Genomic DNA, 24,130 nt, shown 5'->3' on the forward strand with positions numbered 1-24,130 from the left:
CAGTGCTATTGAGACACTTACTGTAACAATACTGACAGTAGTTGTAGCGCTGCACCAACTACTTGTTTAATAAAGCTCAACTGTTAAATAAATGCAGTCACTCTCCAGACACCTTTGAAATCTACATAAAAATGAATCACACAATGTAGAGTATTCCCAGTGGCCACAAGAACTTCCGATTTCCAGTACAGTATCTTAGCTAAGTAAAACAATATAATAATAAGAAGAAAAATTGATTTTGTTTATTGTACAAGAAATATATTCATACCATGGGCATCCAGTTATCAAACTCCACTTTTTAAAATTATGATAAAATGATATTTCTGCTAGTCGTACAGTATTTACAATTATGTTTAAACTACAGGTACATTGTGAGAGAAATAGATGTCAATCCAAGGATTTAATCCAAGTTTAGAGATGTTGGCTCCTGCTCCAACAAGTGCTGATGCCTGCCTAAGTATTGTTCACAGTCTAATCTGCCATAGGCAAGGCGGAGAACCAGAGAGTTTTGCAAAACGTGCCATTGAAAGTTTAGTTAAAAAATTGAAAGAGAAACGTGATGAACTTGACACTCTGATCACTGCCATTACAACTAATGGAGCTCACCCCAGTAAATGTGTTACTATTCAAAGAACCTTGGATGGACGTTTACAGGTATTCAATTTAACTATATTTAGAGAAACATTGATAATAGAAAAAAAAAGTGTTATTGCAGATTAGGGTAATTTTTTACAGTACTGTATGCACTACAGTGTGTATTATACATATTTGGGACTGTGTGTAAAGTTGTTGGTATGTTAGTTGCTAGATTTTTTGTAACTGTAGGTAAGGGGGTTATTCACAGCTCTTGATGAAAACCCAACATTTACATTACTCAACTACAGTGCTTACAGTCTGTAGTGTAAATAATAAGATTGCTACAGTCCCATTTGGACATACTGTAACACAATAACATAGGCACAACACAAGTGAGTTGACCAATCACAATTGACAGTTTGGATGGTCCATCATGCTGTGATTGGTCAGATTACTTGTGATGTGCTTATGTCCTTGTGTTGCAATTTACATCCATATAAACCGAAGTAAACCTATGAAATGAAACAATTGAATTCTTTAAAAAAGCACCATAACTGTAAATAAATTAATTGCTAATTAACATTATCAACAAAAAATTAATTATTTTTAGGTTGCTGGAAGAAAAGGATTTCCCCATGTTATTTATGCGAGGATATGGCGCTGGCCAGATCTGCATAAGAATGAACTTAAACACCTCAAATTCTGTCAATATGCTTTTGATCTTAAATGTGATAGTGTATGCGTTAATCCATATCATTATGAACGTATTGTTTCACCAGGAATAGGTAAGCAATTTACTGTATTGTTGGTACATTCTTTTTTAATTTCTTTGTTGAATATGACTAGTTATATTTTTATGGGAACTTTTCGAATGTGTATGTCCGCTAACTGATATTATATAACACCTAAATAAATTCCTGTCATTTGATTGATGATTGTGGGTCACATGGCAAGGTTATATATCAACTCGGCTGTCACCTCATTGATATATAACCTTTCATCATTCACCTCTGTCATGCCATTATTTGTACCATTTCACTCATGAACATTCATTATTTGTATACTATATCCTATGACGTCATTTTTATGATATGCACATGCGGAATTTGACTTTCATGTGACATTTTGCCGTACGCTCTCTGGACTGAGTATGAGTGGACGTATGACATCATAGCACTGCAAAAGTTTACCAAAATCATGGCGTAGAATAACCTCATTATAATTTTCCAGGGGGAATGTAGTAAAAGAAAATCTCTTGTTTTGGAAGAGAGTATTGGGAGAGTTGACCATATAAATGTTGTGAGAATGAATGAATACATTTTTGAAATTTTCAATTTGTTTAATGAAGTCGTGCTCATTCATATACTAATGGTACAGATATTCATACTACCCTAGTTTTTTTTTTATGTGGGTTTTACAAATTATCTGACGTAAAAAATGTGATTATTTTAAATGTTAAAATCATAGACCATTTACTATATAGTATAGTGAATGAATGAATTTGTCTGATTCTGTACAATGACACAAATGCTAATATAATAATGATATTTAAATTTGTTTTACCTGGAAAATAAATATTATTACTGTATTATTAATCCTTGAAGTGTTTAGACAAATATTCACTAACAGAAAAATTTACTGTATACCACATTTATTTTTGTTTTACTTTATAATATACTGTATTTGTTATATTAATAAATTAACAAATTTTCATTTCATTTGTAACACTCTAAACCCATAGCTGGGAGATAATTCTTAGAAACATTGGGTCATTTATTTTTTTTTATTTGGGTTAATTTATAATATCATTGTTTACATTTTAGATTTATCAGGATTAACCCTTCAACAAACAGGTAAGCCACAAATTAATTATTGTTATTTATATATTTTAGATTTATCAGGATTAACCCTTCATCCCCATTCCCACCAAACAGGTAAGTTTAAATTATAATCATATAATACTTTATGATTCACTTTTTTTTCCATACCATTATGTAATCAAATATAAAATTTGGATTGAGTTCAATTAGCCAGTGTTGATTGAACTTCAATATTAATTTAAAATATATGGTTGTTTGTATTGATTAAATTGTGGAAAATTGACTGACATATATGCACCTCAATACTGTACAGTTTTGTATGCCCTTACAGTATAATGGAGGATGGGTTTCGTGTAAGCATTGGTGTTGGTGTACTACAGTACCTTTGAAAGCGTGTATTACTCTATATTCATTCTTATCAATAACAAACCCTATTGACCTTGACTCCTGTCCAGTACTGTATGTGTAGCATTGCTGTCCAATCAATGTCCAAATGTCTTGACTTTAAACCTAAATATGTTTTTGGAACAGTCCACTGTCAAATGCTGAATGGTGTGAAAATGATTTTATTTTTTTTAAATAGGTATAAATTAATATAAAAATATTTTTATATACTGCATAATTCTTAATACGTCAGATGATCTGTTTCAGCAAGGTTAAAACAGTTGCCACATAACAAATATTATATGGGCTTGTTTTTGGCTAGTTACCTCTCATTGTAAGATTCTCTGGTCTCATTGATTTTTTAACTTGTCTGTGTCATTAGGATAAATACATTTTTGTTATGCAAGGTCAGAGTTTCCAAATACTTTATGAGATAACTCTCATTCTATACTAATTGCTAAATTAGTTGAATGTTGCCCTCATTTAATATGAATACTGTACATTTACAAATGTTATAGTTCATGGATAACAAGAGTATATTGATTTTTATTGATGATAGTATTTGTTTTATCAATCTGTGCTTTATCATACAGTAATTTGTTTGACCTTGTTAACGTAAAAACTGTGCCACAGTAATTACTATACATTGTATTGAGCGGAAACATAATTATCATAAATGTAGGATGGTCAGTAGCGACCAGCAGATTGAATGGCTTCATATGCACTGAACCCAGCTGTTGCGATATCTAAATGATGGTAGTGGTGCAGTGTGTTGGACGTTGGACTATTTATTGTCAGGAGTTCAAATCCATTGCTTGTGTCCTTAGGCAAGACACTTTGTTTACGTTTGCCTCTCCCCACCTAGGTGTACAAATGGGTACTGTCAAAACACAACTGCACTAAGGCTGCATTATAGTATGTTTCCATTCATATTTGATCCAAACATAACCATGGTAATAATGTGAAGCGTTTAGAGGCTATGTGCATGAAGCGCTAAAGAATGACATCATTAGAAGCAAGTTTCAGCATATTGATCACTATGAAAGATACCTGCCCCTGAGCGTGATTTATTATTATTATTTATTTTATATTGATTCCTTTAAATAACTGATTGGTTTCCAAAACTCATGTTGTGAGACCCACAATAAAAAAAAATGTTATGTTAGGGATACTTGAAGTATTAATACAGTAATCCTACAGTATAGTTCGTATAAAAAAAAATTGTGAATCCCTTTTGTTTCTATCACAATGAATCCAAATGTACAAGGTCACATTGTGAAGATAACCACAAAGATTGGTTCATTTTCATTGGTTCGATTTTATCCTCATTTAATATTAATTAACTTTAGTTCGTGGGTTTACAACATAATAAATGTATTGATTTGTTTTACTAATGTGTCAATTGAATTCAATAATTGAAGGCTAGACACCAAACTCTTTATTGTGCTGTAGTAAAATATAACGATATAGGTTCAAGTACGACATTAACATGTAGAACGGTCAGCAGCATATTAGCCAATCAGATCTGTAATTAAACAATGACATTGAATACTTACCGATCGTGTCTAGCGCTCTATAAAAGAATGTTGCAAAAGCCTGTTCTTCAGTCAGACCACGATAAGCAATTGATCGACAACTACAAATAGCACAGCAAAGTTATTTGACATCATGTGTAGAGCAACTTCAGTTAGAATGCAGAAAGAACATTGTATATCAGTTGTAGAAGGCAGATTAGAAGATCACATTCCTTTGTGCAAGAAGCGCACAATGGTGGTTCCACCTTTGGTCATTTCACCTGCAGATTCTTTGAAGAATTCTAAAAAGAAAGAAAACTTTAAAGAGATGGAGAAATTCAACAGTCCAGCTATGTGTACTCCAGTCAACAGGACTTTACCAATTTCTAAAATGATGAATGGATCAACAAACATGTTTCTGTTTGTGGAGACAGCAACTTCAACATTTGAAGCATTTGACGAAGCAGACTTTTACGTAGATATTGATGGAGATGAACAACCAGAAAAAACTCCAGAACAAGAAGCTGCAGAAATTGCTGTTATGGAAGCTTTGAGCAGAATTGGAGATGATATCGACATAAATTCTTATTTACAAAGAGACACTTTATTCAGAAGTCTTCTGAGTACAATTACAAAGAGAATAAAACAAGTAGATGAAGGAACACCAGTATAAATAGAACTTTGTCTGGTGCTAATATTTAATGCAAACTAAGCAACTAAAAAATTGATGCTGCAAATCAGAATTTAAAAGAATTCTATTATAGTGTTTCTTGCAATATGGCAGGACTTATGACAGCTGACGATACAATCTAATGTTATGTAATGCAATATTTTTTTTGATATAGTAATTAAAAATGTAATTTTACCAACTCAAATTTATACTTTCCTTAATTTATAGGTTTTCTTAATAACAAAGATAACAATTTATTTCAATTAAATATTATACAGTAAAATTGATTGATAAGAAATATTTACTGCTGTATTCAATTTATTAATAATATTGAAAATCTTGTAAACAATAATAGAAATATTGAATGATGAATAAAATTGTGCTGAAAATAAAAGATAGTTCTCACTTTCTTATTTTGTATGTATGTACAGTATGGAGTTTACTGTATGAGAAGCAGTGTCTTATATAGATCTATGTTTTTATCCAGAATATCAAATCAGACAATTTGATAAAGACATGGCTATCATTTTGAAATAGTATAGTAGTAGTAGGAGAGAATATTTTTCTGAAAGAAATGTTGTGAGCATCTTGTATCAGAGGTATTGTTATGATGATATGAAACATCCTACGAGGGATAAGTAACTCTTCCCTGATCCTCCAAAGTATATGATTAAACATACATATTTTGCATCATATTATGTACTCTTTATCATTGCTATATGCTTCTTGTTTCCTTTAGTTGCATTCTCTCTTTGGCACAAACTTCTTTTGAAAAACTTTCACATCCACTTTTGACTCATTTAAGATGAATTTAAAAACTCATTTATTTCAGGATCTTTGATCATCTTTTTTGGAATTGGCACTATATAAATGTTCGATTGTCTTTTTATTTTGCTCTGCATGGTAAATGCATTTTTAGAAGAAGAAATCTTTTAATTTGATATTTTTGTAATGTTCAATATCAATAATTAAATAAAAAGCAACATTTCCGTGGTCATTGATAATAATTTCTTTAATAATTTTAATTCAATGAACTTTAGTTAATGGTTTCTAACTCACAAAGTAAATGTATTGATTCCTTCAATAGTTTGTTAAATACTAGACTACAATCTATGTTGTTTTGCTATGTATGTAATGTGAAATTGTGTTAACATATTATGGTCAGTGATGCAGTATCCAATTGGGTAACTGTAATTGGACATAACACTAACATAAAAGAACCAATGATACATTGCCAACATGGTATTGAATGTTTTTGCTTGTATTCATTCTGCTTTTATTCAATATTTGTCTTTGCAGTATATATAAAATAAAACTGAATTGCGAGAGATTTACATATAAAATTGGTACAAGCTTTCAAACATCAAAGTTCACAACATTAAAAAGTTAAATAATTATTTTAAAAAGGAGATATTACACACGGAAAAGACTGATGAAAGTATTTTATACAAAATATTATATTATACATGTTTTGACAGAACTATTGTAATTGTTATTGTTGTTATTATGCCCGAAATGTATTTATTTTGGTTTATTAATTAGTCTACACAGGGAAACATGAGTTGTTAAACCTTTTAGTATTGCCGTATATTTCACTTTGCTTCTTTAATCTTAGCATTCCTAAGTATCCTGCCACACGTTTCGCCTCTCATTTTAGGAAGTACGTTAGGGACGATTTTTGTCTCTGTAGGCCTACATCATGTGGATTTTTTTAATATCTAAGGAGGATATAAAAATGACAGCATTGATTTTACATTTAAAAAAAAATTGATGAATCAAAATTTCAAATTTCTATATTCTGTGCAAATAAGTGTAGTACGGCATTAATATATACATTTTTGTGTTTTGCCTTGGAAATGCAAATAGAAGACAAGACAATTCAGCGGAATCAGAAACATAAACAATGTTCATTCATTGTGTTTACCTAAATAACAAAGTAATTGTCAATCTGCTTTTAGAAATTTATTTCTTTATCCTATTTTGATAGTACAATTGTTGAAATATTGGTGTGTCTGAACAAGTAATACTGTATGTCCTCGTCGGATAAGCATCCATGTTTGTCTGTGTTTATATTCATCAGGCAACTTCAAATGTTAATATTGCAACCTACCCTTTTACAGCTCACTATGTCGGCTCAAATTTGAGCACGCGACTGCACCCATGTATATGGCCTTGTTGCTTAAATTTCTTGCATTATTATTATTAAGCACATTGAAGCTTAGCATAAATGTTCTAAAGCTCTATATTATTATTTTTTTTGGATAGAATAGGAGGAACTTGAAATTCAGGATACTGTAGGTATACCGAATTAGTTGTGACTGAAAGTTTGATTGGTCATTGTTCGAATGCTAGAGTACAGTAGCTTGGTCAATGCATTCTTTAAAAAAAATTTTAGAATATTGACAAACAAGTTTAAAATGCATAGAGATGTACAGTACTTGCAATTAATTGAATTTTCAATCCCTCAACATCAGGTGTATTATTTTTTTATTATATTACTATTACTTACATTTACAGTAAGCCTTAGTATTTTTTTTTAATGTTATTTTTTTAACAGTGAGCAACTTGTCAATTACTGGATAGATAAACTCTTACATTTCTTGCCTAAAACTCTTTATATAAACCTGTCAGATATTTTAAAGCATATGCTGTTGGTTCAGTTTTCCCATTAATTTTCCTGTAATAAATAAGATAATGTCATTTAACAAAAATTTAACTCTTAAAAATTAACTCCTAACAAGAGATAAAACTGCAGTATTATAAATAAATGTACAGTTGATTATATGACTGCTTTTAAAAAACATTTCATTTCAATATTACTACTACAAGGTTTTATTATTCACAGTAAAGTACTTAAATTGAACCCGTAAAGTAATTGCTTCATTTTCATTGGTTGATATTGATCATCATTTAATATTAATGAACTGGACTTCAGTTCATGGTCTGCAACATAATTAATGTATTGATTTGTCTCGGCCTTTTCAACATTAGAACGGTCAGCGATACATTAACCAATAAGATGACCGTAATTAAACAGTGACATTGAACGCTAACCCGAACCTAGCTGCTGTGCTATAAAAGGACGTGGAAGAAGCGTGTGTTCTTCAGTCAGTCTCTGATAAGCAATTGAGCAACAACTGCAAATAGCACAAGCAAATTTATTTGACATCATGTGCAGAGCAACTTCAGTTAGAATGCAGAAAGAACATTGTACATCAGTTGTAGATGGTAGATGTGAAGAACCTATTCCTCTGTGCAAGAAGCGCACAATGGTGGTTCCACCTTTGGTCATCTCACCTGCAGAGTCTTTGCAGACTTCTGAAAAGAAAGAAAACTTTAAAGAGATGGAGAAATTCACTCCAGTCAACAGGACTTTACCAATTTCTAAAATGATGAATGGATCAACAAACATGTTTCTGTTTGTGGAGACAGCAACTTCAACATTTGAAGCATTTGACGAAGCAGACTTTTACGTAGATATTGATGGAGATGAACAACCAGAAAAGACTTCAGAACAAGAAGCTGCAGAAATTGCTGTAATGGAAGCATTGAGTAGAATTGGAGATGATATCGACAGATATTGTCATTTACAGGGAGAAAGTTTATTTGGAAGTCTTCTGAGTACAATTACAAAGGGAATAAAACAAGCAGATGAAGGAACACCAGTATAAATAGAACTTAATCTGATCAGATGCTACAAATGTATGTTACGCTTTAACAACTTTTCTATTGGTGCTACAAAGAAGCCAACAACTCAAACTTTTACTGATGCTGCAAATAGTTGGGAATTTAAGATAGAAACAGAAAAAAGAACTTTAGAATAATGGAAGCTGAAAATGACATATGCAATTTGTTGCAAAGAAGCTAACAGTTCTAACTTTTACTGATGCTGCTAATAGTTGAGAAAGAACTTTAAAATCTTCATATTGTGCAATAATGAATAAAAAAACTTTGAAATAATGGAAGCTGAAAAATTACATCTATGCAATATTTTATATCAAACAATTAAAATGTAAATTTACCAACTCTTAATAAGAATGTTTAAATGTATGTTATTATTGCTACATTATTTTTGATAAGAAATAAAGCTAAATTGATCTATATAAATATGAATTTGTTTTATTTATTTTAATTTACAGTATGATTATTTTTAGTGTGTTTATAATGCATGTAGTGTTATTCTGATGACTAAAGTCTTACAATGATACAGTGAACAAGGATATAATAAAACATCAATTTACAAAAATATAGAATCAATTACATAAAACACATTGTGTATGGTCGGATGAGTAGAAACCCACTCAGGATAGATAGGCCTACTATTGCACATGGGACAAGCTACTTGGTTTTGCTGCTTACCAGTGTGTGTAAATTTTTACTTTACTCTATAATCTATGAAAACCAGTAAAAAATTTAAAACTTGCGCCCATATTTTTAAACCGACCTTTAGTCGTAGTTCGAACTTTGACTTCAAAAAGTGCCAGTTCGAGCTATTACTTTCACACTTCTGGGTAACAAAGGCTATAATTTGGCCAATGATAAGAGTATTTGAGGAGCAGACGAAATTAGAAGATTAGTATTAATTTAACAGTGAAGTACTTTTGATTAACAACAAACATTTCAAAATGTTTGTAGGAGCCATGGCGGTACAATAACTTTTCATCTTTTCATATACTTCATAGCATGGCCAGAAAGCGTTAGGCCCCCTAACCTTTGACGTGACTTGGTTCAAGTCGGACTCAATAATTATTACATTTTTTGTGCATCTTACAGTATTTCAGTTTCTATTGTCAATTCAATAGCTCTTTCCAATAACTAAATGTATTGATTTTAGTGTAAATTGTATTCAACTAGACTTTTTCAACATTGAAGGCTAGACAGCAAACTACATTGTCTTCATAATTGATGTTAGGTTAAGTACGACATTAACATAGGACGGTCAGTTATTCATTAGCCAATAGGAAAGCTGCAATCAAGTACATTAAAAGATCGGTCAGTGATAAATTAACCAATTGGATTTCTGCAATAAGTCATGGAATTTTAACCGTACCAAACTGTTATTCTATATAAAGAGTGTGTTTAGTTGGTACTCAATCATTCGATCTTTGATGTACTAATATGTACTGTACAAAATCTACTGCATTTGATGAAACAATAATGGAATTAATACTGTTAAGATGGATTATTTTTAATTTTGTTTGAGTTTTCAACAAGTTTATATATAAGTTTTAATATAGAATGTGATTTACAGACAATTTGTGAACACATTTGTTTCAAATACTAGCGTTACTTCAACATGCTGTGCCTGGAAAGATTGCTTGTCTCAACATATCTATAAAATGTGACTTAAAATACAGTATGATGCCAGTGTTTAGAAATGCCAATAAGAAGAAAAGCAAACACTGCAGTAATATTTTCCTTGATTGGGAATCTATATTTAAAAAAATCATCAATTTGTACAATTTGTACAATGGACCAACAGTAAAATTGAGTAGCTAGTTTGGAATTAAAAACAAAATGGATTTGATATAATTCAGCCAAAACATAAAATGTTACTTTAAAGGTAATTTTATTTTAGAATAAGGTTATTTTACATTTATACCTTTTTATTTAGTGACATTATTTAGTTTCATTAAACACATTAAAAGCTTAAAGTCAAAAAATATTATCAGTTTGTGTTTTTTAATTGAATTTACTTTTTGATTACAATTCCTAGTAACTACTTTTATTCTACTTTTTTTTAAAGTCTTTATGCACATTCAACTGCATGTAACCGGTTTTAAACAAAAACATTTTGAGTCAAGAGTAGGATTTGTTTAATGTTTTTAAATCAATTTTCAGTAGTAGTTTAGCTCAAACATTTTAAAATGAAAGAAATTTGTCTGCGGAAATCAAAAGTGAAATTTATTTTTTCTTCTTCATAAATTAGAAAATGTCTTAAACTCCAGATAAAAGACTGCAAGTCTCAGCACAATTGAGGAGTACAAACAAGTGCTCCATCCAATCTAGCATTACAATGAATGCACCATAGTCACATAAGAAATTGTTGAATTCTCATAATTTCTCTTATTAAATTGTTACACTGTAAACATATTTTACTGAAGACAGTTTTTGTTATTTATTTATATGATGTAAATTTAACACTTGGATTTTAATACACACAACATTGACTGGTTGATAAACTAGTAATCTTAGAAAGTAAACATACAGTTTGTATGATCGCATTTAAAAACATTTGTTTTATTTCAATATTGCTACTATAATACCATACAGTGATTGCTTCATTTTCATTGGTTGATATTGATCATCATTTAATATTAATGAACTGGACTTCAGTTCATGATCTGCAACATAATTAATGTATTGATTTGTCTCGGCCTTTTCAACATTAGAATGGTCAGCGATACATTAACCAATAAGATGACCGTAATTAAACAGTGACATTGAACGCTAACCCGAACCTAGCTTCTGTGCTATAAAAGGACGTGGAAGAAGATTGTTCTTCAGTCAGTCTCTGATAAGCAATTGAGCAACAACTGCAAATAGCACTAACAAATTTATTTGACATCATGTGCAGAGCAACTTCAGTTAGAATGCAGAAAGAACATTGTACATCAGTTGTAGATGGTAGATGTGAAAAACCTATTCCTCTGTGCAAGAAGCGCACAATGGTGGTTCCACCTTTGGTCATTTCACCTGCAGAGTCTTTGCAGACTTCTGGAAAGAAAGAAAACTTTAAAGAGATGGAGAAATTCAACAGTCCAGCTATGTGTACTCCAGTCAACAGGACTTTACCAATTTCTAAAATGATGAATGGATCAACAAACATGTTTCTGTTTGTGGAGACAGCAACTTCAAAATTTGAAGCATTTGACGAAGCAGACTTTTACGTAGATATTGATGGAGATGAACAACCAGAAAAAACTCCAGAACAAGAAGCTTCAGAAATTGCTGTAATGGAAGCATTGAGTAGAATTGGAGATGATATCGACAGAAATTGTCATTTACAGGGAGAAAGTTTATTCAGAAGTCTTCTCAGTACAATTACAAAGGGAATAAAACAAGCAGATGAAGGAACACCAATGTAAATAGAACTTAATCTGATCAGATGCTACAAATGTATGTTACGCTTTAACAACTTTTCTATTGGTGCTACAAAGAAGCCAACAACTCAAACTTTTACTGATGCTGCAAATAGTTGGGAATTTAAGATAGAAACAGAAAAAAGAACTTTAAAATAATGGAAGCTGAAAATGACATATGCAATTTGTTGCAAAGAAGCTAACAGTTCTAACTTTTACTGATGCTGCTAATAGTTGAGAAAGAACTTTAAAATCTTATTGTGCAATAATGAATAAAAAAACTTTGAAATAATGGAAGCTGAAAAATTACATCTATGCAATATTTTATATCAAACAATTAAAATGTAAATTTACCAACTCTTAATAAGAATGTTTAAATGTATGTTATTATTGCTACATTATTTTTGTTAGAAATAAAGCTAAATTGATTTATATAAATATGAATTTGTTTTATTTATTTTAATTTACAGTATGGTTATTTTTAGTGTGTTTATAATGCATGTATTGTTATTATGATGACTAAAGTCTTACAATGATGCAGTGAACAAGGATATAATAAAACATCAATTTACAATTTCAATTCAAATTTACAAAAATATAGAATCATTTACACAAAACACATTGTGTACGGTCGGATGAGTGGAAACCCACTCAGGATAGATACTATTGCACATAGGACCAGCTACTTGGTTTTGCTGCTTACTGTTACCAGTTTGTCTGTGTAAATTTTTACTTTACTCTATAATCTATGAAAACCAGTAAAAAATTCAAAACTTGCGCCCGTATTTTTAAACCGACCTTTAGTCGTAGTTCAAATTTTGACTTCAAAAAGTGCCAGTTCGAGCTATTACTTTCACACTTCTGGGTAACAAAGGCTATAAATTGGCCAATGATAAGAGTATTTGAGGAGCAGACGAAATTAGAAGATTAGTATTAATTTAATAGTGAAGTACTTTTGATTAACAACAAACACTTCAAAATGTTTGTAGGAGCCATGGCGGTACGGTAACTTCCATATTTTCTAGGCCTCCAACAAAGTATGACCGCAATGAACCATATACTTCATAGCATGGCCAGAAAGCGTTAGGCCCCCTAAACATTGACATGACTTGGTTCAAGTCGGACTCAATAATTGTTACATTTTTTGTGCATCTTACAGTATTTCATAAAAAATATTGTAGTTATATTTGATCATCATAGAAAATTAACAAGTTCTATTGTCAATTCAATAGCTCTTTCCAATAACTAGATGTATTGATTTTAGTGTAAATTGTATTCAACTAGACTTTGTCAACATTGAAGGCTAGACAGCAAACTACATTGTCTTCATAATTGATGTTAGGTTAAGTACGACATTAACATAGGACGGTCAGTTATTCATTAGCCAATAGGAAAGCTGCATTTAAGTACGTTAAAAGATCGGTCAGTGATAAATTAACCAATTGGATTTCTGCAATAAGTCATGGAATTTTAACCGTACCAAACTGTTATTCTATATAAAGAGTGTGTTTAGTTGGTACTCAATCATTCGATCTTTGTACTAATATGTACTCTACAAAATCTACTGCATTTGATGAAACAATAATGGAATTAATACTGTTAAGTTGGATTGTTTTTAATTTTGTTTGAGTTTTCAACAAGTTTATATAGAAGTTTCCATATAGAATGTGATTTACAGACAAACATTGCTTGAACACTTTTGTTTCAAATACTAGCGTTACTTCAACATGCTGTGCCTGGAAAGATTGCTTGTCTCAACATATCTATAAAATGTGACTTTCTTAAAATACAGTATGATGCCAGTGTTTAGAAATGCCAATAAGAAGAAAAGCAAACACTGCAGTAATATTTTCCTTTTGATTGGGAATCTATATTTAAAAAAATCATCAATTTATACAATTTGTACAATGGACCAACAGTAAAATTGAGTAGCTAGTTTGGAATTAAAAACAAAATGGATTTGATATAATTCAGCCAAAACATAAAATGTTACTTTAAAGGTAATTTTATTTTAGAATAAGGTTATTTTACATTATACCTTTTTATTTAGTGACATTATTTAGTTTCATTAAACACATTAAAAGCTTAAAGTCAAAAAATATTATCAGTTTGTGTTTTTTAATTGAATTTACTTTTTGATTACAATTCCTAGTAACTACTTTTATTCTACTTTTTTTTTAAGTCTTTATGCACATTCAACTGCATGTAACCGGTTTTAAACAAAAACATTTTGAGTCAAGAGTTGGATTTGATTAATGTTTTTAAATCAATTTTCAGTAGTAGTTTAGCTCAAACATTTTAAAATGAAAGAAATTTGTCTGCGGACATCAAAAGTGAAATTTATTTTTTCTTCTTCATAAATTTGAAAATGTCTTAAACTCCAGATAAAAGACTACAAGTCTCAGCACAATTGAGGAGTACAAACAAGTGCTCCATCCAATCTAGCATTACAATGAATGCATTATAGTCACATAAGAAATTGTTGAATTCTCATAATTTCTCTTATTAAATTGTTACACTGTAAGTAAACATATTTTACTGAAGACAGTTTTTGTTATTTATTTATATGATGTAAATTTAACACTTGGATTTTAATACACACAACATTGACTGGTTGATAAACTAGTAATCTTAGAAAGTAAACATGCAGTTTGTATGATCGCATTTAAAAACATTTGTTTTATTTCAATATTGCTACTATAATACCATACAGTGATTGCTTCATTTTCATTGGTTGATATTGATCATCATTTAATATTAATGAACTGGACTTCAGTTCATGGTCTGCAACATAATTAATGTATTGATTTGTCTCGGCCTTTTCAACATTAGAACGGTCAGCGATACATTAACCAATAAGATGACCGTAATTAAACAGTGACATTGAACGCTAACCCGAACCTAGCTTCTGTGCTATAAAAGGACGTGGAAGAAGCTTGTTCTTCAGTCAGTCTCTGATAAGCAATTGAGCAACAACTGCAAATAGCACTAGCAAATTTATTTGACATCATGTGCAGAGCAACTTCAGTTAGAATGCAGAAAGAACATTGTACATCAGTTGTAGATGGTAGATGTGAAGAACCTATTCCTCTGTGCAAGAAGCGCACAATGGTGGTTCCACCTTTGGTCATTTCACCTGCAGAGTCTTTGCAGACTCCCGAAAAGAAAGAAAACTTTAAAGAGATGGAGAAATTCAACAGTCCAGCTATGTGTACTCCAGTCAACAGGACTTTACCAATTTCTAAAATGATGAATGGATCAACAAACATGTTTCTGTTTGTGGAGACAGCAACTTCAAAATTTGAAGCATTTGACGAAGCAGACTTTTACGTAGATATTGACGGAGATGAACAACCAGAAAAAACTCCAGAACAAGAAGCTGCAGAAATTGCTGTAATGGAAGCATTGAGTAGAATTGGAGATGATATCGACAGAAATTGTCATTTACAGGGAGGAAGTTTATTTGGAAGTCTTCTGAGTACAATTACAAAGGGAATAAAACAAGCAGATGAAGGAACACCAGTGTAAATAAAACTTTTACTGACTAGATGCTGTAGTATGTTACTTGCCAATACATTTGAAAAAGAGCAGCTTAAAACAACTTTAATGGTGCTGCAATTTAGCTGCCAACTGATGCTGCAAATACAGTACTCCAGAATTCAAGACAAAAAGAAAAAGAACTTTAAAATAGTTGTAAATGGTGCAATAATTAATCCAACACTGAAATAATGGAAGCTGAAAAATGACGTTTATGCAATATTTTATATTAAAAATGTAAATTTATCAACTCAACTTAAAATGCACAGTGTGGTGTTACTACAAATTATTGTAGATTTTTTGTTTCTAATGAAGAGTATCAATAAAATTGATCTAAAAATATATTATAAATGTGTTATTGTTTTATTTGAATTTACAGTGTGTGATGAATATGTATTTGTGTGTAATGTTCATAGTATTGAAGCTGGATCAGCTATAAAATATCAACAAGAAAAGGCCAAATGTTTTAGAAGTATTATAGGTACTGATAATGTAAATATACTAATTAAAACAAGTAACATTTTTTTACTGACCGCATAGAAAAAAAAATTAGAAATGAAGAACAAATATAAAAAAACATCATGCAGAATAATTGAGAAAGGGAAAAAAAATGGTTATCATCTGATTGTATTGAGAAACGAACTAACTGAATTTTGCTAGATGGAAAGATAAAAAGAAGTAGGGAAAGAGGTATTGTATAAACCAAACATGACCTGGATAACTAGAATAAAAGATTATATGTGTGCAATCAGTACATGTAAGAGAGAATTAGCAAGTAAAATGGCCTAGCGGTTAATGTAGAGGTGACGTTTACCATACCTAAAGAGCCAGGAACATCGGCATGGGTTTTTCGAGGCCGCATCGCTCCTAGTTCTGGTGGTGGAACAAGTCTTCTTGGATAAGGACTATAAACCATAGGTCCACACATTTATCACCTGTGTGCACTTTGAAGAACCCAGTTCAACATTCCAGCTGTGTATAGGTAACCCTGGTGAACTGGTTCACAAAATAGCCCTGTCTCAGGGGATAAGATAAGATCTATAAAGCGCACATATCCACAAAGTGCTCATCTGATAGGACGGTGATTTATTTACTATTGGTAATCCTTTGCCACATGTCCTATGCTTTTTTTTCAACATTAATTTTGAGAAAGTACTTAAATGAACATGATTTCAATTTTGTTTTTGTTGATACGAGTACATAATGAAGTTAACAGCATGATAAAATATAACTAAATGTATTGATTTTAATGTAAATTGTATTCAACTAGACTTTGTCAACATTGAAGGCTAGGCAGCAAACTACATTGTCTTCATAATTGATGTTAGGTTAAGTACGACATTAACATAGGACAGTCAGTTATTCATTAGCCAATAGGAAAGCTGCAATCAAGTATGTTAGAAGATCGGTCAGTGATAGCCAATAGGATTTCTTCAATTAAATAATGGAGTGTTAACCCGTACCTAGCTATTATTCTGTATATTGCAGCCATGTCACTGATGTTTAGAGTCACTCATTCAATATAAGGATCGGGACGCTGTGTACTATGTACTATACTGCATTCAAGACATTGGAATAATAGTTTAGGAATTATTTGCTTACAATGTTCTGAGTGTTGTTCCTGAATGTTTAAGATCTCAAAAGGTTCATCTAAGCTCTCGTATAAGATGGGGTTTGCTGATAATTCACTTTTTCTAAGTTGATATCAGTATTTCCTTTGTGGAAACTGTTGATTCAAATTTGAGGAATATGGAATATAGTAAATGAGCAACCAGAACATCTCCAAAATAAGATATGATATGATATGATATCACATAACATCTGTAATTATTGAGCATTGAGTAGAATTGGAGATGATATTGACAGAAATTGTTATTTAATTTTAAAAGGAAGATTTATTCAAAAGTCTTTTGAGTACAAATTACAAAGGGACGATATCAACTGAAATTGTCATTTGAAAAGAGAATTTTTAGTCAAAGCAGATGATGGTCAACACCTGTCATTGGTGCTACTGTCAATATAAAAAGACAATAATGTAAAGGAATAATACAAATGAAAAACAGACACTACGGTAACTGATAATTTTAGATTTCAAATGAGAGTTCAAGAACAAAAAATGTCTGTCAATCTACAATTGCCGTTATTAACAAGAATGTCTTTGTATTTACAGGTCCTCCAAGTCGTCTTGTAAAGGATGAATATCCCAATGAATGCGTTCAAGTGGAACATAACGTATCACATCCACCCCATCAATCTCCTAATGGAATGGGAATGCCAAGTTTAAGTCAAATTCCGGGTATGAGTCCTGGAAGATTGGGTAACTTTCAGAGAATGATGGCACCACCTTTTAATCACCAACCTAGGGGTAAGTCTGAAACACAAGTTCAAATATAATACAACTTTCACTTGGATATAATAATGTTTTCTACCATTTGTTATACATATTCAAAGTAATTGTGCCATAAATCAATTTTTATTACTTAATTATTTACCAAAACTAGCAGCCCTGGAATTTTAGAATGCCTTTTGTATAGGAAAGAATTGTTGCATTTGAGTTTAGAGAGTTAACTGTCCAAAATGACAGATATCGCACAATTAATGTGTAAATAGGTTTTATATCGTAATAGGAATGAAGTTTGTAATTTGGGGTTAAAATATTCTTGGCTACCAATCATCATGTCCTAGGTTCTCATTTATGTTGTCCGATGTCCCAATTGTTCTCATAATAAAAGAATTCTATTCCTATTCACAAAGATGTTTAAATAGAAAATCAGGTGTGATAACAATAATTTGATATTGGAATCCTTGACTTAATAGTTAACTATAATAATAATGCTTTGTTTATCTTTGTTTTGTTTGATAGCACCTGGACCAAGTCATATTGGTTCACAATCACTACCACCACCTTCAACACTCCATGGACATCCACCAGGTTATCATCCACCATCAACTGCCACAAGACCAGAAGAATCTCCTAGAATTGGTCAGTATTTTTAAAGTTGTTTTCTGGACCCAGGGTTGGCATTTATCAATATTTGCTTATATTTTTGCTTAAGCTGAATTATTTAACGAAAAAAAAAAATGAAGGTTATTTATCAAATCGTCTTAGCAAAAATTTGTCTTAGGAAAATGTTACTTTAAGCATGCGTAAAATTAAACTCTAGAGGGCAGCAAATTATGTCTTAAGACAAAAAATGTTTGTTTACCCGTGCGCATTAGTTTTTTCTCTTAGCGATGGCGGGCGCTATACAATTTTATATCCGCATTTTAACTCCCAACCAGAGAGGGCGCATTCTTGTTACTATGCGTTTATTACTTGAAGACAGCACAAAAGTAGGAAATAAATTCAAAACTAAAATCAACATTTATTTATTTTTATCAATGACCGCGTCCCTTGACAGCTGATACAGTTTTCTAAAAGTGGCTGCTGGTTAGTCATATGGGTCGTACAGTACCTATTCCGAAATATTAGTTTTGCTTGTCAAATTTCTAGGCCATCTTACTGGAGATCGATATCATTATTTAGCGTCCGTGATACCGCGGAAAATGCACTAGTGTAGCCTTTCCAATTTTTTTATATTCTGGCCTAGCGCACCCGCAGAATTATTATTTTTTTATTTTTTTCAACTTAAGGCAGAGTGTTGTTAGTCTTAGATTTAAAAAGTATTAATTTTTAGTATTCTTGTTAATGTACATTTTATGGACCTATGACAATAATACATTGTTTTGCTTGAAATTTATAAATCCCATACCTCCAAAATTGGAAAAATTAAATATCAGGTTTTTTTAAAGTATATCTAGAAAAATTATAAATTTGTATGCATTATCAGATATTTGTTTATTCCGAAAAATCAGCAAAAATTGAATTTTAGCAGGAGAGCTGGCAATTGTATGAAATATCGGCAGATTCCTGTAATTAAGGATCTGAAATTAATATTTTTTTCAATTGGCTTATTATTCAAGTATGATAAAGCATAGAAATTTAAGGTGTTTTTCAACTATTTAAAAAAAAAATCTTTTCAAATTTAGGATAGGATGTTCAACACAAAAACGTGTTTTACTATATTATTTAAAAAATGTAAAGTAATATTAATTTTCTCTTCACCAGACTCTACTGGACCGCTATCTAGGCCTCCAGACCCTGTGTTACAGCAGACAAGCCCAAGACCCCCAGCACAAAGCCAGGCTCCAGGACAAGCATTCAGGTCCGAAGCTTCTCCATCACCACAGATCTTGCCACAGACTCCGGCCCCTACCACTCAGCTGCAACAGAACTCACCACAGCATCCATTGCCTTCTACTACAGTAGTACCACCACCAGGTCCGGCTTCCCCAACTGGGAGCAATCCACAAACTCCTACTAATCGAAGTAAGGGTAATACAAATAAATGTTCAGTTTAAAAATTGTTGTGTTGCTTAAATATTGATAATGATAATGCTATTTGAAGAATAATTTAATAAAGATATGAATATTAATTCATGTTTTAGTATACTTAGAAATTTGACTGCCTTATCTATGAAATGTTGTATATCAGACAATTAAAACCTAGTCTGAATAAACAAAGTGACTCTGTAAAAGCTAAGCTTTTCATTTGACAGGATGTTAGACAATAGGTCTTTTGTTATTTAAACTTTGACCCTTGGCTTGTGCTATTTAATTAGTTGTTGTTTTAAATTTTATTCATTGGACTTGATAATGACCCCATGATGGAGTCGAAACGTCGTTCTTTTTTAAGCGTTATTTTTATATTATGGATATGAATATTGAAATTATAATAATGTGTTTGTTGTTGTCATTTCTTGTTCTAGGTAGAGGTAGTACAGCAGCATGGAGGCCATCACCTAGTAGTACTGGTCCTTTTAGTCAGAGTAACAATGGTCCAAATTCCAACACTCCTGGACCATATTGGAACCATGCCAACCAAATGCAGACAGATATGACATTAAATGCACCCATCTCATCTCATCCAGGTAATTTAGTAAGCAGGGACTATAGTAAATGACGATTTCATTGGAGGAATACATTTGGGACCTTTAGGACCATTTTTTTCTGGGGTTATGAGATTTACCGGTTGTCGGGTAGTTCAGTTTCACCAACATTCACTTTATTATATACCCACTGTTCTTATCCCATCGATACATTTTCTGTTTGAAAGTGCTGTGGCCAGATTCACTAATCACACTTTAGTGAGATATTTCCCTTTAATATTTCACTTAACTCAATGTGTTTCCCTTAGCCTAAGTGTGATGGTGAAAAGGCCTGCATGTATGAATTATAACTGTTAATAAACAACATGAAAGTACGGTTTAGTTATGAACAATTACTATGAAATATAAATTTAAATTCTACTGTACTAGAGTATTACTGAAAAAATTGTTCCATATAATATGTTCATATCTAATTTTCAGGTCCTGAAAACTGGTGCTCAATTGCCTATTTTGAATTGGATACTCAAGTTGGAGAGATATTTAAAGTGCCATCAAATTGCTCAACCGTTACAATTGATGGTTATGTAGATCCTTCAGGATTAGAACGATTTTGTCTGGGACAGCTTTCGAATGTCCACAGAACAGAGGCCAGTGAAAGGGCTAGGTACATACATATATTATAAATCAGTTTGCATGTATATTTCATTCATGAAAGGGATTTTTATTGTGCGTGGTACGGTGACTTTCTGACAAATAAGATTGATTGCATGCCTAAGCTTTAAACAAAAATGACGAAATCACTAAGACTGTGTTGATACAAAACCCTTCTCAGATGAAGATCAATCCGCTAAACTGAGACGTTTATACATTTTAACTGCCATGTTGTGATTAGGAAGGTCAGTCACAACCAAACTTATGCCACTGTGCTCTAATCTATATATATTTCCACGTGGTTTTGTAATTACACGTTCTGTTTATACTACATGCCAACTGATGAACGTGTTGATTTAGCATGTTGTATAAACAGGCCCTAAAGTACAGCTATTAATTACTGCTTTGTTCCCACACGTAACCCATCATAGCCTACGCGTGGGGCATTGTTTTTTTATCGCAAACCAACAAAGTATTTTCTTTTGATCGCAATCCCACACAAGACAAGAAGGTATTTTTTTTGGATCGCGATACTACAAGAGGCTTTGTTTTGCTATGCCTCCAATGGAAGGGTGTTAAATATACAACATTGTTACCAGCTATCGAAAAAGAACAATGCTAGTATATTAACCCACCTTTGATTTAAATCAGTATATTCCATGTTAAAATATCACAAAATAATACTACGATATTGCGTAAAAAGTAATTCTAAATATGGCCCTATACGAACGAATCAGCCAACATTGCTAAAATAATATATTTGTTGAGTAAATTCCATTAACCCATGACCCACATTACAGAGTGCACCGACTGGGAGCGAAAAAAACATGTGGAACATCAGTGGTCGAGCAAGTTGTTAATAGTATGTCGTCGAATTTAAAACATAGCGATACAATGTTTAATTTGATTAATTCACAAATATGATAATAATAGTATGATATATTGCATTAAGGCAACATTCTGACGTATTTCATAGTTTTCATTTACGGTAGGCTTACTATCTAATACTACTACATGCTAGATAGGTACTCTGTATGAACTATAAAAATAGGCGTAGGGTGCATGGTACTTCGTTGGTTTTTTTTTATTCTGGGCCTAGCTAGCTAGACTAAATAGAAATATCGGGCATAACTGCTGTATTTTTCAATTATTGTTTCCCTTGATTCATAGATAACAATGTTGTTTATAACACATTACAATAGACACGTGGCAAAACAATGCCTCTCATAGGATCGCCAAAAAAATAAAAAATTGCAGTTCGTAGAATCGCAATTAAAAACTATACCACGCGTGGCCACAAAGCTGGAATGTGGATTTTGTTGCAGTAATTTTTAGCTGTATTGTAAGTATCCCTAAATTAGCCATATATTGAGCAAATCTGTGAAAAAATTTAAAAGAAGCTAATTTCAACTGATTTTGGTAGGTATGGGTATGGACAACTACCAAAAAAAAAGAAGGGAAGATAGGGGCTGGGGAAAATTTTTTATCGGAGGTCAAAGTTCATTGACCGTTGCCAAATAGCTATAATTCTTGTATGAATCATATTTCGTCACCAGAATATGGTATCTAAGTAAAATTTGTGTCAAAATGTGCAGAATTAAAAAAGGAATAACACTTAAAATAGAAGTCATGTCTTTGGATCAAATCTTGACCACTAAAAATGAGGTCAAAGGTCAAAAAGTCAAATTTTCTACATAAAATGGCATATAATTGATATTTCAGCAACATATAATGATATATTGATGTTAAAATATGCAGAAAAAAAAAAGGAAGAAAACTTGAACATGCTATTATTAGTGATTAAAAATTAACAAAAATCCCCAAAACATTAACTTTGACTTATTGAGGCGTACATGGTGTCAAAACGCACAGAATAAATGGGTCAAACTAAATTTGACAATGACCCTAAACCAAGTCTTGACCACCAAATACAAGGTCAAGATAATGCTGATAATAACTTACAGTAACTATCACCAAAACAAAATAAACTAGAATTTAATTCGTCACTTTGACGAATTATAGGTGATCATTTTACTGAAATTATTTTGTTTTAAACATGCACGTACGTTAACATACGATCGGAAAATGTTGATGTATGCCATCCTATTATATACGCTTATAGTGCTGAGTTGTGCCTATATGCCATATGTACAGTATATACTGTATATCTATATACAGTGTAGCATAGGTGAAATTACGGGACACACATGTTCTAATTTTTTGGCATGATGACGTTATCAAACTAAACTTTAAGATGACAATTTCGAAAGATAATTAATTGAGCAAAAAAATATAAGATTTGGAAAAAAATTTGGCACGTAGAAGCGCTGTGCGCGCTCTTTGAAATGTGTATAACTTTGACGAAAAATATGAAAAAACTACTTTTTCACTTCAACTGGCCATATGTTAACGTCACAACATCCGATAGGCTTAATTTTTATATGAATTAATATCTACATTTCATCAGCTTTCATAATAAATTATAATCATCAAGGTAACCTTCAATTCTGAAGAGCTGTAAGATATTCAAATTTACTGCGAAGGTGAAATTACACGGCCTACGTTATTCAAGTTTTTACGCGTGATGACGTCAATAAAATGAAAATAGTGTCAACTCATGATAAAGATAATTAATTAAGCAAGCACATACTGAAATTTGTGCGAAATTCGAGCACACATAACCAAGATGCGCTCTGTTGAATGTGATAATCTACACAAAAAGATAACAAATCCTAATATTTAAATTCAAGTGGCCATTTGATGACGTCAAAACATTTTGTACGTCAAATGTGTACATGAATTCATATCTACAACTCAATGGCTTCCAGAATAAGTTAAAAAAATCGGGGGTCATCTTACATTCTGAAGAATTATTTTCATTTTAAAAAAGACCTATTTTTCACCATTTTCAGAACTTTTGTAAAATTAATGTGCGCATTTTGTCATTTTTAACGTGCTCGTATAGCG

At 31.7% G+C, this 24,130-nt stretch overlaps 2 protein-coding genes across 5 annotated transcripts in view; one reads left to right on the forward strand and one right to left on the reverse strand.

Annotated features, from left to right (window-relative positions):
* LOC144853156 (uncharacterized) overlaps positions 1 to 24,130 on the reverse strand; it is a 195,577-nt gene that overhangs the window by 169,621 nt on the left and 1,826 nt on the right. The window lies entirely within an intron of this gene.
* Positions 1 to 24,130, forward strand: part of LOC144845561 (mothers against decapentaplegic homolog 4-like) — a 36,012-nt gene that overhangs the window by 2,121 nt on the left and 9,761 nt on the right. For 2 of the 4 annotated variants that reach the window (XM_078702980.1, XM_078702998.1), the window contains exons 2-9: positions 365 to 654; positions 1,187 to 1,361; positions 2,469 to 2,510; positions 17,754 to 17,948; positions 18,447 to 18,566; positions 19,692 to 19,952; positions 20,393 to 20,554; positions 20,993 to 21,176. In XM_078702980.1, coding sequence (XP_078559106.1) covers positions 385 to 654; positions 1,187 to 1,361; positions 2,469 to 2,510; positions 17,754 to 17,948; positions 18,447 to 18,566; positions 19,692 to 19,952; positions 20,393 to 20,554; positions 20,993 to 21,176 — 1,409 coding nt within the window. In that variant the 5' untranslated portion in view covers positions 365 to 384. Of the gene's footprint in view, positions 1 to 364; positions 655 to 1,186; positions 1,362 to 2,399; positions 2,430 to 2,468; positions 2,511 to 17,753; positions 17,949 to 18,446; positions 18,567 to 19,691; positions 19,953 to 20,392; positions 20,555 to 20,992; positions 21,177 to 24,130 lie in introns of all 4 variants that reach the window. The other 2 variants (XM_078702990.1, XM_078703006.1) reach the window with 2 other exon arrangements.

This window comes from Antedon bifida, chromosome 1 (assembly GCF_963402885.1).
Source record: "Antedon bifida chromosome 1, ecAntBifi1.1, whole genome shotgun sequence".
Classification (NCBI taxonomy): domain Eukaryota; kingdom Metazoa; phylum Echinodermata; class Crinoidea; order Comatulida; family Antedonidae; genus Antedon; species Antedon bifida.